Source organism: Microtus pennsylvanicus, chromosome 7 (assembly GCF_037038515.1).
Source record: "Microtus pennsylvanicus isolate mMicPen1 chromosome 7, mMicPen1.hap1, whole genome shotgun sequence".
Classification (NCBI taxonomy): domain Eukaryota; kingdom Metazoa; phylum Chordata; class Mammalia; order Rodentia; family Cricetidae; genus Microtus; species Microtus pennsylvanicus.
The window spans coordinates 43,275,606-43,293,405 of record NC_134585.1 but is presented as its reverse complement, the minus strand read 5'-3'; the positions used below and the strand labels follow the sequence as shown (position 1 = coordinate 43,293,405).

General features: G+C 41.4%; 1 protein-coding gene across 1 annotated transcript in view; it reads left to right on the top strand.

The window, feature by feature from the left end:
• The first annotated feature begins 10,213 nt into the window (after positions 1 to 10,213).
• Positions 10,214 to 17,800, top strand: part of Col9a1 (collagen type IX alpha 1 chain) — an 83,713-nt gene continuing 76,126 nt past the window's right edge. The window contains exons 1-5 of the mRNA XM_075978896.1: positions 10,214 to 10,260; positions 10,719 to 10,792; positions 11,775 to 11,846; positions 11,958 to 12,090; positions 16,837 to 17,233. Coding sequence (XP_075835011.1) covers positions 10,247 to 10,260; positions 10,719 to 10,792; positions 11,775 to 11,846; positions 11,958 to 12,090; positions 16,837 to 17,233 — 690 coding nt within the window. The 5' untranslated portion in view covers positions 10,214 to 10,246. The remainder of the gene's footprint in view (positions 10,261 to 10,718; positions 10,793 to 11,774; positions 11,847 to 11,957; positions 12,091 to 16,836; positions 17,234 to 17,800) is intronic.

Sequence of the window (17,800 nt, the reverse complement as noted above, 5' to 3'; positions counted from 1 at the left end):
CACACAGCAACGATATGTGCAGGTAAGTACAAACTCTAGAGAGACAGTGCACACTGTACTTGCCCAAGTCGGACAAAGAGATACGGAGGAAGGCTTGGTCTAGATGCTCAAGAACCAAGTTTGTTGGTAGGAGTTAGAATTTGGAATTTGTTTTCAAAGCCTGGATTTTCACTTGTAAATGAGGTGGAAAAATCTGACACTGGATAGACCAGCCCTAATACCGCTGTGGTAAACCCTCGAACATAACTCCATCAGAGCACTGATTTGGCAACCAGTAAAAGGGACACTTTTTTAAAAAAACTAACTTTTGACATCCTTTAATTTAGGAGTTAATGGGGGAAAAAGAGAGTAAGAGTCAACACTCTGCTGCAGAAGGAAATGAAGAGCTTTCTTCAGCACCGTGTGCATGACTAGGTGTTTATGAGCATAGTCCTAAGTAGGCAAAGCCTCTTGTCAGAGAATCCTGAGGCCGGTATGGCTTGCTATATGATATTTCCCTTAGCAACTTACTTAACGTTTTGAGCCTCATTTTGTCACTCATAAAACGACAATGCTGATGAGTTATGTATTTTAAAAGAGAAAACTTTTAAGCATTTAGACATAATTTCTGGCCATAAGGAAGTGTGCCTTCGTCTACCATGCTCAGGGGAAGTCTTTAACCAGTATAGACTGAGACAACACCAGTTTGATTCCTCCCCTTCCTTGTCATCCTCGTAAATCCTGTATACCCTGATGTCCTTGCTGGTACTCTCTGAGCAGGCCACCTCCCGGAATCACTGCACTGATGTTGGTGCCCAGTCAGACCATTCGTTAAGAACAACGGCTCTTTCTCACCTGTCCAGATCCAAGCTGCCACTGCATCAGTCATGGCTTCAGAGAGACTGGAAGTGAAAGAAGGCAGGAGGAAGGACTCCTGTGGGTGCCCCTAGGAACCACTGGAATGTCTGTGCATGTCTTTGTGGCTTTTCTGGTTAGCTGTTTGCCTGTGAGCTTACAATCCATACGGCTCTGGGTGAGAAAAGGTATCCTTTAAACACCACGGGCTGCTGGCAGAGTCTCCCCCAGTTACTCAAACGTCTCTTTCTGTATAGATGTTTTATTTTTTCTCTCAAGGTTGTGGCAGTTTTGACCTCACCTAAGATTTTTACTCTTGGAGTTTGCTATTTTATGAGGTGTGTGCTCTATGGCTGAGTTGCATCCCCAGCTAGAATTTGATATGTTGTCTGTAACATAAGATTACATTTAGATTTTGTGAAAGCAAATGCATAAGTTCTTTAAGAGATGTACAATCAAAGAGGCAGAAGGGACATGACGTGTGTCAGGTCCCTTCGGCCCACAGCTGTGCAGAAAAGGAACTCAAGAACACCCGCTAAACTGTTGTAAAAGTGTGTCATCCCAAAAGTGGCAAAGCTATCAGTGATTGTTTTATTTCCTATTGCTGTATTTTCTAAAATGTTTGCATATTAGTTCCAAAGCAAAGAAACTGTGTATACATAAGAATGCATACACACACACACACACACACACACACACACATATATATAACAAACTTGCTTAATAAAGGGACTCAGGGCATTTGGTCATCATGAATGAAGGTGTCTTGTAGTTACTGGATCTGCAGTGACTGGTAGTGACCTTTTTTGACCTATTGACAATTCAGTCAGTAAACCAAGATATTTTCTTCATCACTGACTGTGAACACATGCAGATGCCTTCAACTTAGTTTCCCTGCCAAGAAAGCAGAATGGCTGCATCTATTTTGTTGGATCGTTATAAAGTACAAAAGATCATAGAGTATTATTGCCAGGAAGGTATTGATGGCGAGGTGAGCTTGAAGGACAGGTGTGCAGCAGCTTTGTGAGAAGAGCCAGAGTAGTGATAGCTGAAAGTAGGAACTAGAAGGAGGCTGTCAGTTGGTTTGCCTTGATGGCGCTAGGTGGATTTATACACATATTTTTCTTGATTCTTTTGGAATTTTACATCATGCACCCCAACACGTTTATTTCCCAGTCCTTCCAAGTCAGCTCCCCACCCTCGTGACCCATCGCCCAAAACAAATGAAAATTAAAAAGAAAAGAAGAAAGAAACAGGTGTAATTTCTGTTATGTATATCCTCACTGGAGCATGGTCAAACTCTTAGTACCTGCCCGTTAAACAGAGCTGAGTCCTTCCCCTCCCGCTCCCCACCAGAAGCCATCAGTTGTGGAGAGCTAACTTCAGCATCCTTATCACACGTTTAAAAACATCTCTTCGGTGGCTTCCTGTTTAAGCTGGGGAGGGAGTGTTGGGGTGGGGGTAGGGCTAGTTACAGAAGCCTTCCGTGTCCCCCTTTCTCAACTGTGAGTTTGCACTTATCGATATCACTGCAAAAGTAGCCTGCTGCTCTTTCCAGTCAGCTGGAGCACAGACCACGGGTTTCCACATGTTTTCTGGTGAGAGCATAGACCACGAACCTGCCTCCCTCGCTCCTCCCGCTCCTCCCACCCCTCGGTTGCCTTAGGACCATGAACCCAGACAAGGCCCTTGGAGGCAGCCAGAACCATGGACGTCAGCTTGGTCCTCAGGTGACAGCACAGACCACCCTTATCAATATGACCCTCAAAGGCAGTAAGGCCTATAGACATTAACAAGGCTTCAGGCTGCAGCTCAGACCATAGACATCCGCATGGCCTTCTGTGGTAACACGGCCTCAGATGTCAACACAGCTTCCAGCTGCAGTAGAACCACAGACCCAGATATGGCCTTCGGTGTCCTTCATCATGGGATCAGATGGCATCTCACATCAGCCTGGTCCTCCCTGCTGTGCCTGTGCATCTCCAGTTCTCCCGCTCCCACCGCTCTGCTTCCCTATTTTCCCTCTCTCTCCACCACATTCTTGCTCATAGTAGTTGGCCCCGTCCTTGAGGCAAGGTGATGCGAGGCAGGGCAGCCTCTCCTGGTGGATGTTTTGAGTAGCTGTGGCTATTGTCAAGGGATGTTGTTTTTTTATTTATTTTTTATATTTTATTTTATTTTGCATGTAGTCACATTTTCTCCCGAGAGCTAAGTGAACCACCACTTACTGAAGCAGAGTGAGGTTGAGGGAGGAATAAAAGCAGAGGAGAATGAGTTACAAAACAAAACAAGTCAAGCTAAAATTTTTGTGTGCCAGGTTCTGTATAAAGCTTTAATTTAATTTATAATGTACTTCCATAAGAAAAGTGCTGGTATGGGAAGTCCTTCTGTATATGTGTTGCTTTTATTGGTTAATGAACAAAAAAAAAATTGGCCTGTGATAAGGCAGAGTAGAGCTGGGGGACGGTGGGAGACAGGATAGGACACTAAACTGAATGCTGGGAGAAATAAGTTGGAGTGGAGCTTCCAGAGGAGAAAGACACAAGCTGCCAGTTGGAACCATGCACATAGGCCATGACCCTCGTGGTAAACTATAAACTAATAGAAATGGGTTAATTTAGGAGATAAGAGTGAGCTAGAAATATGCATAAGCTAATAGGCCGGGCAATGTTCTAATTAATACAGCTTCTGTGTGATTGTTTCGGTTCTGGGCAGCCAGGAACAACCAAGCAGCCTCCATACGACAGAGTGCTTTTATTATTTGTTGTTTATAATAAGTAAACTGAGTCAGAGAGATTCATTTTTCTTGAAACAAAAAAGCAAAATTTCTAGAAAGTTGAAGTTTAAGCCTAAGCTGTGGGGCTTCCAAGCTCACTCCTTAGGGTTGGCTTTGTTAGCTAGAAGGCTCAACTTGCTGGTAGTTACTGAAGAGAATGTATATGGCTAATCAAAAACAGAGTTGTTTTTAACTGTTCATTTTGTCTTTCTTTAACAGACCTTTTTGAACAATCAGAGTGCATTGTATTTGTGTATTTGTCTTTCGAGCAGTCCTAAAATGGAATCAATTATAACACTTCACTTTTTATACATGCAAAACAACAAAGAATTGAGTATTTGCATAAAGTCAGTTTTCTACTCCATAATAGGAAATCAAATTCTTTGATGCCATAGACCAGAATTCAAATTTCAGGATTACACTGCCATCTAGTGCAGAGAGAACATCTTCCCACAAAGCAGAAAGTAGTTAATGGGCAGATGCCATGGGATGAAACCTAAGGAAATGTATGTTTAAGATTTCTCCTAAAAGAGAAAGAAATTTCAGGATCTTTCTATGTTTTATTACTGAATGTTAGCAAGTAATCCAGGAGCTCAATTTTTATTATTGATATTATTGAGTTAAAGAATGATGATAGTGCAAAAGAGGAGACATAGGTGTCTATACTTATTCTGCCAGGCATATTTTAAAATAGACGTCTAGTAAGGAATGTATTGCATGTGTTCTTTTCATGTGCTCTAGAGGTCTCATGAAGTCTTACGAGTTAAACTGATAATTATTCAAAATCTTATTCTGCAAATGATGATCATACATTTACAGCTCACAAGTCAATACCTGTGACAACAAAGGGGAGAGGCTTAACGGAGTTGAAAACATGGCTTGAATAGGCAGTTCTCAGCGGAACTTCATCATCATCACCATCATCACCATCATTATCACCATCACCATTACCACTACACCACTACCATCACCACCACCACCACCACCACCACCACCACCACCATCATCATCATCATCATCATCATCATCATCATCATCATCATCATCATCATCACCATCATCACCATCATTATCACCACCACCATTACCACTACACCACTACCATCACCACCACCACCACCACCACCACCACCACCATCATCATCATCATCATCATCATCTGCAGCAGCATTTTGGAGCCTGTTAGAATGTAAATTCTTGGACCTGCCTTAAATCTTGTGAATCTGAAGCTCTGGGACCAAGGCTCAGTAATCTGCTTTAAGCACTCCAGTGATTGATTCCAATGTAGCTTTTGGCTTCACTGCTAGAAAAGAAGGTTTGCTCTACATAGAGAAACATGCTGATGAGCCAGCACGCATGATTTGGAGGAAGAAAACGAGGCTTAGGACACGAACCAGCTGCTGTAAACTTGGAGACCCACAGGCAGCAAATACAGCAACAGCTCCTCGAAGCACGTGTGCTATAGGGGTGGGAGCCTGGGGGATTGATTTTTCTCTTCTTTGGGGAACTGGAAATGAGCATATTTTAAAGGAAGCAAAAGTAATACCCTGAAAAGCTCTGGGGTAGGAAAAGGTTAAAGCTGCCGTGTTTTTTTTTCTTTTTTGTATTATCATTCCACAGTGCGAGCACATTTATTTGTGAGTGATTGCACAGAGAAATGACAATACCACGGGGCCCTGTTTGCTTGCTGTGGTCCTCTATGATTAGACTACAATTACAGGCATAGAAGCAAAATAAACAGATTTTAAAATAGAGCTTTGATCATGGTGGAGTTTCTTTACAGTAAAACTGAACCCAGACTAGGACAGTGGGAGTCTTAGTTTTAGCAACTCTCTGATTGTTAATCAGGCTCCCAGCCAGAGATTTCTGTGATAAATTTCAGGCTCTGGCTGAGGCTAATTTGCTGCACCCTGACACAGGTGCCATGTGCTCCCGGGCACTGTGTATCCTTTACTCTTAAAACAAAGACAGATTAATAAGCTTAAAACTAGATTTCAGTAAGAAGCTAGTTAAAACATTCCTCTTCATTTAAACCTATAAAGTAATTAAATATGGCAATCACAACATCTTTAATTATTGTAATCAGCTCATTATTACTTCATGCAAAACCACCTTTCAAAGAAAATCAGATACTAGTGTAGAAACCAAGGAATTCACCCTACTAGTCTGTGAGTTTTGTGTGATGCCCCAAGTTCTGTATCAGGAAATAAAGGGCATTTTCAGGGGCCATTGTGCTCCAATCCAGTGTAAACATGAGTTGCGACCCATTACTGGTTCTGTGATCAATAAATTGACTTGATCATCTTTGCTGAAAAAAGGGGGGGAGTAGAAAATAAATCAGAAACTATAGTATATTTACATACATAGGTGTCATTTTCTGAAACTTTCACTTTAGTTTTGTGTATAAGTTCTACAAATTGGTTTAAGCCATTCTTCAAGCAACATCAGAATCCCTTTCAAAGACACACCTGAAAGTCTCATTGGGTTCTCAAAGACTTATTGTAGTTTCCATAGCAACCAGAACAAAGTCTCAACCCTTCAGTGCCATTCAAGATCCCTTAACCAGTTTCCCCTATTCACTGTTTTACAAAATTACCTGTCTTTTTAGTTTTCAAAAGCTCAAAACTAGAAATACAATTTTTGTTTCCCTAATCCTTCCCTTTCCAGTCTGCTTCATCCATCTTTTTTCTTCATCCTTATTCAGTCTTCCTTAATATTGATCATCCTAGAGCAGCCTTCCTTTGTAAACAGAGCCCTCTTGTTCATTTCCTGGCTGCCCAGACCTGAATATTCACACACAACTATATTAATTATAACACTGTTTGGCCTATTAGCTCAGGCTTCTTATTAAGTAACACATCTTAAATTAACTCATTTCTATTAATCTGTGTATCGTCACGAGGTTGTGGCCTAGCGGTAAAGTTCTGGTGTGTCCTTCTCCTTTGGCAACTACATGACATCTCCTTGTCTTTGCCTACTCTCTATATCTCTGTTCGGATTTACCACCTGGCCTTACTCTGCTAAGACACTGGCCAAAATAGCTTTATTCATCAACCAGTAAAGCAACACATATACAGAAGGATATCCCACATCATTCCTGGCCCTTCTGTCTCTACTGCTCTCTCTAGCACACAGTTTCCTCATAGTTTTCATTCAAATTCCAACTGAAATTGTCTTATAACGTGTTTGGTGTCTCTCTCCCCAACCACATGTAAGCTCTATGGGACAGAGACCTGGTCATTGTGTGTTAGAACTCTAGGGCCGAGTTCAAGGTTTGATGGAGGAGGGACATGGCTGACTAATTATGAAAATGTCTCTGAGCTCAGCTTGTTATTCCCCCTGTGTTTCCTCCCTGCTTTTTTTCCTATGATATTCTGTTTTCCTGCCTAAGATGTATTGATATTCCTTATTCTCTTGGTAGGCTTCTGTTCACCCTTTCAGATTTCAGCTCCCGGATGAAAGATTTCCCCATGCCCTTGGACTGGGTTCATACTTGGCAGTCATTTTTATTATCAGCAGTGCAGTCATTTTTCATTCCCTGATATGTTGTGAGCTTCCTCGAGGCAAGCATGTGCTTATTCATGCATTTTTGTCTCCTAAACTCCTAGTATGCTATGCAATACAGTTATTGGATAAATATTTATTGAATGGCTGAACAAACAAATGAAAGACAATAGATGATCAAGAAAGATGATTGCCTGCGACAGAGCCCCTAATTTAAGTTATAAGTAATGAGTCATTTTGATTTATAGAAAAGGAAAGAGGGTATGTAATATATACAGTATAGCATATTTGCATATAAGGTGGAGAGTTAAGGCAGGTACAAAATTATTTATTCCATATAAAACTGATTACTTAAAATGTCGTTTTCTTATTGAATTTACAATCTGTTGTAAATGACCAACTTTCCTTTCCATGTGACTTTTCAGGGAATAGTCATTAGGTAGGGGGAACAGTAGTTAAAAACTGGGCCTGGAGAGATGGTTAAGAGTGTTTAACACTCTTGTAGAGGACCTGAGTTCATTTCCTGTGTTTGTTGAATCACAGCTGCCTGAAATGCCAGCTCCAGGGGATCCGATGGTCTCTAAAGGCATCTTCAGTCATGTAAAAAATCCAACACAATACACATAACTTTAAAAAAGAAAAATATGGAAAAGCTTAAGGGTTTTCAACTTCAGGGTACAGTTTGATCCAGACCAGATAGTGAAATTCCATCCTGATTTCTGTGAGACCTTAATGCCACGTTAAGAAATACAATTAATGACAGATAAGTTAAATGGAAGAGACAAAAGTATTTTTAAATGTTGTGTGTAGCTTTTTCCCCCTCAGGTTTCCTTTTTTTTTTTTTTTTTGGTCTTAATAAAGCTGTTCCCTTGTTCTTCACTATTTAAAATAAACAGCCAGCCTGGAAAGAAGTCTTGTCGCTCATGAGCAAGCTTAGTTCCCCTCGATTCTTTTATCTTTTATTTAAAGGCCTGTTCACCTGTTTTCTTATTTTAGTTGTAGAGATTCTTTCAAAGTGCGCTGGGGAGGGGCACACATAAAGGGGAGTTCTCTAAAACCCTTTGCATGATTTCTGAAACACTTACAGGGATAAGAAAATCTGTCCACTCCCTCTCTTTTTTCTTGCAGATCACAAATACTTGAATAGAAATTCCTTTTGGGAAATGCCTTTCTCTCTGCAGATCTAAGGATGGCTTGTTTCCCATAATTTCAGGACATTAGGATGCTCCCCAAAGGTACAATCCTCTTTTTACATAAACTTCAACTAGCTTAAAGAAATAAGCAGGGCTCAGGCCATTCATAGCTCTATTCTGAGCCTTAGGGATTGGGGATTTGGACAGAGAGTAAACCTTGTGGATAGCACCACATAAGAAACAGATGTCCCTTTCTGGGAGAGAGAGGAACCTCTGACGAGTGGGCCAGAGAAGAACGCTATAAAAAGAGAGCAATTGCTTAGTCAAAGTCCAACCAGAGCCTCTCCAGTGAGCTGAGAGAAGCTGAAGCAGAAGAGATCTTATTGAAGCTAGAAACAAGTAGGGGCTGGGAGATGGGTCAGTGGGTAGTGTTTTGGCCTCACAAGCCTGCCGGCCAGAGGTTGAATCCTGGAACTCATGGAACAGACCTATAATCTCAGCCCTAGGGGAAGATCCCCAACACAAGCTGGCTAGCTAAGTTAGCTGGAATTGGCAAGTTCCTGGTTCACTGAGAGACTATGTCTCCTTAAATGAAGTGGAGCGCTAGGAAAGAACACACGCACAATCAATTTTCAGCCTCTGTGGGGTCACGCACTCCATTCCCCACCACATGCAAACACACACACACACACACACACACACTAAAATAAAATAAAAACAGCAATACTACTTGTTCTATAATTAAATAAAAATTTAGCGAGGTAAAAACATTGTCTGTCCTCTAAGATGGAACCAGAAGTAGGTCATCCTATGCTTGGGGGGACAGGCCATGGGCCTGCTGCTCCTTCTCCAGAGGTGCTCAGGTTCACGACGAGGCCTGTGCAATTGTGCCAGTGGTGTGGGCACACCATCTCTCTAGGTCTGCGATCCTAGCAATTTTCTTGCTTTGTTGTTCATCAAAAAGAATGTGTTGTGTACTCCTGTTATGTGTATGTTCAGTTTGACACTATTAATGTCAGAGATTGAGAGCAAACAAGTAAAAGTATTGAGGTTACTTCTTATCAAATTTCCTGCGGCGATTTAGAGTTGACACGCAATGCCCAGCAGCAATGATGCTTGGGACAGGCACCCGGGTCTGTATCTTCATCCTCTCATCTAGTGGATAATGTTGGGTTGAGTCTAACTTCGTGCACGGCTGTGAGAACTGTACGCTGCTAGGCTGTAGGCACGGACAAGAGGAGGAAACAGACAAAGAAGTGTTACCAGGAGAATAAGGGTGCCAAGGAATGAGTTTTGGGTCAGATCTGTTATCTTTGCCTGCCTCACCTGATTCCCCCAGTAACTGTAAGGGAACTGTTTTCATCCTGTTTTATACATAAGGCAGTCAAACAAAGGAAGGCTAATTACCCTGCTCAAGTTCATATAACTAACTGATAAGCTAGGAGAAGTGGTTGTCTAGGTTGTCTAGGCAGCGGGGCTCCAGTGAGTTCCTGCACCTCTGCCTCCTGATAGGCAGCTCTTTGCTGGGCCCAGGGGCCACTAAAAGCCTCCTCTGTGCCCTTGTAACAGTTCTAAAAGCTTCTACTGTGCCCTATAGCTGCTCTAAAAGCTCCCACTGTATTCCTATAGCAGCGGGCTGCATTTTTCTGGTGAAACTCCCCACATCCTGATTTTTTTTTCCCTTGCAGCAAGGCTTTCCCCCATTCAATCCCTCCTTCAGTGTAACCTTGTTAGCTCTGAGGGCACACCCCTGGCTGGGCCCCGGCTTACAGGGCTGCCTCTCCCCACCCCTTTCCTTAGTTCAGTTTAAAGAGTTGTTAGACATTGTCCCTGACTCACTCTTTGCTTTTAGCCCTGTGAGGGGCAAGAAGGACCAAGATTGGGGCCCAAACTCAAGAGCCTTAGAAAAAAGGAGAAGGGGCCTTAGGGGGTGTAGTGACTCCCCAACAACCCCTTCTTCTTAGTGACTATTATAAACCAAAGAGAACCGACTGGAAAGATGAAGACCCGCTGGTAAGCCCAGGACTCTGGAGGGAGGTGGGTGAGGCTTTTTGCAGTAGTGGTAACGTGAGGGGAGGTGAGAGACAGCGAGAACCAAGGGGCCGTCAGAGGTAAAGACAGATGAGAAAATATAGCAAGTGAGTAAGCATTTGAGATAGGAAAATAAGAGGCAGCTATGGGAAGAGAGAGGCAGGAAGCAGAGATAAAAGAAAGCAGAGACAAGAAGTAGTATAGTAAGTGAGACAGGGAGACATTGAGAATGTGTGATTGGGACAGTAGGAGTCAGAAATGCTTTTATCTGCAAAATTTCTTAGCTTTCAAAATGGAAATGAAGGCAGTGGTATGCTTTGGGATTTTGTTGCTGCCATCTGTGAGGTTTTTGGGATTTGGTTGCCGCCATCAGTCAGGTTTGGCAAGTTCCCATAGGAAGGAATTCCCATTTGGGTCATTTCTTGTTTTCTCCTCTTCAGGAAGATTCCAGTTTTCTTCTTTGCATGCAGTTTTCTGGGACCCTGGGTATCTGCAACTCCTAAGCGTCGTCCAAGTAAGAGCCATGGTTTATGGAGTTTGAAGTAGCTCTTGCTACTGGAAGCAGGCAGGGCTGTGATGGTGCTGGGCTGTGATGGCGCTGGGCTGTGGTTGAGTGAAGACTGGTTATGCCTCCAGCAGTCCTTTACACCTTCCCTCCTTGTTCTGCACTGATGGGTTGTCCTGTACAATGTTGAGCCTGGAAAGGGAGTCCGCACTGAGCTCAGTAAGCAGGAAGAACAGCTATGCCTTTTCTAGAGCCTAGCATGATGCCTCTTCAGACAGTGAATGGTACATGTTGAGTGAATGCTGGAGTGGATGGATGGGTAGGTGGATGGATTTCCTCAAAACACTGGGGTCAGGAGGATAAGAAAAAAAATATTTGATGTACTTTTGCTGGGTAGGCCAAAGCTTAGGTTTTATTGAAACATTTTGCTGCTTCTGCCTTTTTTTTGGGGGGGGGTTGTTGTTGGTGGTGGTAGTGTGTGTGTGTGTGTGAAGTCTAAGACATCTCATCAATGCAGGAGGGGGCATTGCAGTTATAAAAACTCATCTTTGATGGTGATGATTCCCCAAGAACTTCACTTGTCTGGGAGTCCCGTTGAGGTGTCTCAAGGCTGACTCTGTCATGTCATTGTATGCTTAGAATCTGTGGTATTTAAGCAATATTTCTAGGCTAAACCACCAGAAATTTTCCAGACAGGCTTCTGACCTGTGCCATCCAGGACACTGTGTAGCTCTGGTTCTACACGGAACAAATCCCCTTTTCCAGGCAGGAACATTTTTCCATCATTAATTATTATCCCTTCAGGAGAAGCTGAAGGTGAATAAATTCTAATTACTGAGGCATTGAGTTCAAGCTAAACACATGACTTATAAGCAAAGCTGTATAACATTGTATTTTAAGCAGTTGCTTGGTTTTAATATTAGTAACTGTTAAATTAATTAATTAACATCTTGTAGTGGATAGATTGGATGACATGGCACTACCTTTGCAGGGGTTCCTGCCAGTCCCAATGGTGGAACTGAACTGTGCCCCAAGATCAGGATTGGCCAAGATGACTTGCCAGGCAAGTAGCCCTGTATCATACTGGAAATTCAAGCTTTCCAAATATAATCTATTTGGGGAGGGGACATAACCAGTCTCATTTCCAACTTTCTTTCCTTATCTCTTTCTGTAGGGTTTGACCTGATCTCTCAGTTCCAAATCGAGAGAGCTGCATCCCGAAGAATGGTCCAGAGGGTGGTGGGGTCCACGGCACTACAAGTGGCTTACAAGTTTGGGAGTGATGTAGACTTCAGGATCCCAACAAGGTAACCCATCGGAAAGGGCCCTAATGAGCCTCCTTAAAGGCATTTGGAAATGCTTACAGCAATGCAATGTTAGAGGACTTTTTACTTTTCGGTAGTTCTTGGATTATTTTAAGATGAAGGGCGGGCTTGGGGTACAGCTCAGTGGTAGAACTTACCTGGCTTTCATTAGTCAGTGGGTTAAATCACCAGAAACTCCTAAAGAAGAAAGAAAGCCAAAGGAATGTGTTCCTATCAATCATTAGCACCTGAATGCTGCTCTTCATGTTAGGTTGGTAATTTACTTTCCATTCCAGGAATGAAAACATCCCTGAGACCATTAGACATCAATTCGGGATATGTTCTTAGTATTTTGATTTCTGTTTTTCTGTAATTTGTCTGGTTCTGACTGAAAGGACCCTCTGTGAAAAGCACCAGAAGTGAGGCATAAATTTAACCAGGAGCCGCAGTGTGGTTTGAAGGCTCACAGTGGAGCTGTTCAAGAGTCTCAGTGCTGAAACAGAACCACACACACACACACACACACACACACACACACACACACACACACAAAAGGGAAATAATTATAACAGAAAAACTGATGGAGATATGCATACAGCTTTCATTTTACTGCTATCATTTCTTGGAATTAACGTGTAAATTCTTTATTGCTGAGGTTCTTTGGTATATGTGAATTGAATAGCTGTGTCATTGTAACAAATACCCTTCTCTGATCTAGGTTTTACACTATCAGCATATGGTATGATCAATAAGATTACTATATGGTTTTGGAGTCATTATTATTTTACATATGTCCATTGTACAAGCTAATGGTTTCATCACAAAATTTTCATACATGTGTATCATGTACTCTGCTGGTGTCCCGCTCCCAGTTCCCTCTCATTTCTCCTCCTGAAATAGTCTTCATATGCTTATGTGATGAGGAATGAGATCTGCGCTTCTGTGTATGTGAACAGAAGGATATGTATTTTGAATGGAGTTAGAAACTGCACTGGTTTAGGAAAGTGCCATTAGTCAGTTCTCCTACAGGGTCCATGACCTCCCGAGCCACAGGTGGTTGGCTAGGTTTGCAGTATCAGGCATGAATTCCCTCATATTAAGCAGGCCTTAAAGCCAATTAGATGACAACTGGTTGTCCCCAAGATGCGGTGCCACTATTGCACTTTTGAAATCCTTTGTCATGCTGGTCACTGTTGTGGTCTGTAGGCGGCACAGCTGTGAAGGTCTTCTGGTAACAGATAAGTGGTTATCCTTTCCTTAAAGAAGCTTTCATTGGAAATCAATGGAGACTCTTACAGAGATCCAGGACTACCAGAAATGAAGAGAAGAAAGAATTGTCAACCCTCAACTGATACATCTTAGGCACCTTGCATAAGGCTTTTCCTCAGGAAGAAAGATTTCAGGTCAGACCCAGTTCAAATCCTCCAGGTTCTGTGTCTAAAGTGTGTGGTATCTTCAGCAATAAAGTCTTGCCTTCAAATTCTTGGAAGAAACCAAGAGCAGTGGCAATAACTACATTGTTTGAAGAGTCTCTTGACTCCCCGGGTTTCTCATGCCTAGTACTAGGCTTTTTGTTAAATAGTTTGTAGTTCTTAGGGTGATCAGTATTGATTATCACCACATGACATAACTTTATTTAGACTACATACATATGTACTTTAAAAATACTATATGTAAATATAGTATACATATGTAAATACATATGTATACTATATGTATTTTTAAGTAAAAATAATCCAGTGTGATTCTATGGCTTTTCCAAATATCCCAAGTGTGATTTATCCCTGCCCATTATTCCCTTTCCATTCCTCTCCCACGCCATCCCCTCTGTTTCCCACTGTCCCCCCTTCATTTCACCTGTATCATATGCTATTTCCTTCTCTCACGAGACCCTTCTTACCCGTCCACCACCACCACAGTCCCTTCCTACTTCCTGCTGATATTCAAGGTTATATACACATATCTAGAGATTCAGAGCCAAGAATGGCAAATAAGAGAACATGAGGCTCTAGATTTTCTGGGTCTGGGTCACTTCACTCATACATAATATTTTCTAGTTTCATAATTTACCTGAAAACTTCATTTTTCTCAAGCAATTGAATACAGATCTATCACCTGACCGTGTCTTTCTGGGGATAGGCACTTGCTCAGCTGTGCTTGTTGCCACCCTATTCACAGTAGCCAGGAAATGGAAGCTGCCATTGGTTTGGGAATGTCCTCCAACTGATGAATGGATAATGAAAGCTGGGTCCATATCCACTATGGAATGTCATTCCTTCTTTTTAAATTACTCACGCAAAAGCTAGATGACAAAGAAGGAGGGGATTGGAATCATTCTCAGGGAGCAGAAATGCTTTTTTTTTTCCCCCAGAGAATATTCTGAGACAGTGAAAGAACATTCATAGGCTGTTTCTTCATGGGAGAGAAATGTATCATACAAAGCAATGCTAGACAGTCACAATTTTTACTTATTTGTCTTTATAATTACTGAAGAATCAAGAGACATGATTCTGCTTCCGTTTATTCTTTATTTTAGGCACAATAGCTTTCCATTCTCAACTGCTATTTACAGCCTACTCTGCTTGTTTTCTCTTGCAGCACAGACCTTAGCTGTCTTCGTATTAAGGTCATAAACAAATATTTCAAGGTTCAAAAACTTTTGAATCTTTCATTTGAACCCACATGGTTCTCCATTTAAGGAACTTCGTGAAGATTGGAATACAATAAATCATTTATAGACGTAACTTCTTTTAAATTATGTATGCTGTTGGGTTTACTTATTGATAGGCATAGCATATTTTCAAGAACAGAATCTCAGGTGTTTAAAAATACATTAGGCAGCCTGTTCTGTATACTAGGCTTCAGAGACATTTAACAGTCTTTGGTACACACAAATATGTATATTTTATTCATATGAATAATGAGGCAAATTTTCTTTATTAACCTCTTAACATAGTATATGCTAAAGTATTATTAACATATTAATCATAGTTACACTTGTGAACATAACCATTTGCTCTTCATATGTGTGGAGGGAGGTGACACACACATATGAACACCCTTGGTATGCCAGTGCATCTAAGAATGAAGCAATCTGCGAGTGTTCCAAATGAGGATATCTATGAATGAAGAACTTTGGGGTTTTTCTTAGAGATTATTTTGGAATAGGCATAGTTCCAAAAAATATGGAATCAAAGGAACTGCGACAAACCAGTTGAGAAAAATTATATTTAAAACAAGTATCTGATCTTGGCCATCCTGTTTGGAGTGGATGGGGGTAGGGTGGGTGGAAGGTGGGGGGAAGTGGGAGGTGGAGAGGGAGAAAGAATTGGGATTGGTATGTAAAATGAGAAAAGATTGTTTAAAAAAATAAATTGAAAAAAAATCAAAACAAAAGGAAAAGAAGAAAAACATATTTGGAGTGATGTGGTAGTTCTTCTATTGTGGAAAAAATAGGACTTTAGATAGTTCTTTTGTCTTTCTCAAATGTATTCTAAAGTGTTTTTTTTTAAAGCACATTCTAAAAACTTATGTATACTTTTACAAAATCGTGTGTGTGCGCGCGCACGTGTGTTCATGTGTGCTTGCATGTACACCTGCACACACACACTATGCTTCAATTCAACAAATGTCATATACATGAAATCAATACCCATTGTGATATTTCTTCTTGCCTTTCTTCCCTTCATCCTTTGTAAGAAGGAGCTAAGCACATAAGTTTGACCTTCAGGAAGGTCGTTTGGAACTCTCCGTCTTAGTGAGTAATTGTTTTCAATTTTCCTATTAGTAAACACATTTCACATTTAGTTTTCCTAGCGTTTCTTTCTTGTTGAGGAATTTTCTTATACAAAGAAGATGAAACGAAATAACTTTAAAGACTTTGAAAGCTGACGTTAGTATTTAAAACCCCGCAGGACTTGCTTCAACGGAAGATCTGTAGATAAGTGTAGATAGATAGGTGGCAGATAAGGATGGTCTGAGGGATGCTGCTGGCTTTAGCTTCCATTTAAAGCAGCGAGGAAAGTAACTATGATGTAACTTTAGGAGGTGGACTGAGGAAGCGTGGAGCTGGAGGGGAGAAGGAAGTGCTGGTCGCTCACTGCCCGTTATTCCTCCAGTCACCAACAATGAGCTACCGCTTCACTATCATCCTTGAAATCCCTAGAAACGCCATCCTTAGGGTAAAGAAGCCTTTAAAGAGATGCTGGGTAGTTGGTTACTAATTCTCAACATGTGGGTCCAGAAGGCAAAATTTGAGAATAGCCTGGCCATTATAAAAATACCAAATAATTTTAGTGTGTGTAAAAAATTAAAATCCAGTTGAATTAAATGGTTTTTTTTATAAGCTAGTAGATTTGATTTAGACTTCAAATGATCACCCTCCCTCACTTTTGAAGGAAATGTTGCCCCGAACATTGCAAAAAAAAAAATGTGGTTTTGGGTGGGGTGGCATTGCTAAATGGTGGCTCTTTGGGTAGAATAAATAATAATATCGTTGAGAGGCTTCACTGGTTATGAGGGAGGGGATTCTTAAAACTGTGTATTTTAAGGTGGAGCATTGATGTGCATGGATGATTGAACTATGAAGGTCTGTATAAGATGTCACCAGAGAACAAATGCTGCATAGTTTTCCTACACTCTAACCCTTTTGCAGGGCTAGAGCCTAAAATAACACAAACACCAGAAATGGTAAATATGTATAGGCACAGAAAACAAGGTTTATATTTATTATTTTCAAATTTTGCTCAGGCATTTGTATCCCAGTGGACTGCCTGAAGAATATTCCTTCTTAACCACTTTCCGGATGACTGGAAGCACACTTGAAAAGAACTGGAACATTTGGCAGATCCAGGATTCCTCAGGGAAGGAGCAAGTTGGTGTGAAGATAAACGGCCAAACGAAGTCTGTCTCGTTCTCCTACAAAGGACTGGATGGAAGTCTCCAGTCGGCAGACTTTTCACGTTTGCCGTCCTTGTTCGACTCCCAGTGGCATAAGATCATGATTGGTGTGGAAAGGACCAGTGCCACTCTTTTCCTCGACTGCGTCAGGATTGAGTCCTTACCTATAAAGCCAAGAGGCCAGATTGAGACGGATGGCTTCGCTGTGCTGGGGAAGCTTGCAGACAATCCTCGGGTTTCTGTTCCTGTGAGTATAAAACCACCAAGTTCCATCACTAATTCTAGCTGAAGACAAACTCAGGTGGCTAAGCTCAGCACCCAAACATCCTGGATCATTAGCTACAGGGCATACAGTGAACAGTTCTTCACTTTGTAAGGTTTGTTAAATCCATCCCCCTACTCATTCAGAAAGCACTCACCACCAGCTTTGAGTGCCATGTGCAGTACTGACTTTTAGTGAAGCACATAATCTTAAAGGAGGTTAAGGTCTGCTTGGAATTAAGGCGTTAGACACTCACTCGGAGCATCCATAGCCTTTGAGACCACTTACGAGGAGACCCACACTAGTTCAGAACATACCATGTATGTATAATGAATTTCAAGAAAAATTAGAGATAAATCATGAATCCGGTTAGTCAGGGAGTTTATCATTTTTGAAAGCAATAAATTTTGAAAGGGAAGGATTTGGATCGGCAAAAGAAGGGAAGATAACAGTAAAGATGACTGAGGGAAAACAATACAAGAACAATTAGGATTCATTCAAAAGTCTAGACACTAATTGATTTGAGTAACATGTATGTATGTAAATGGAGTG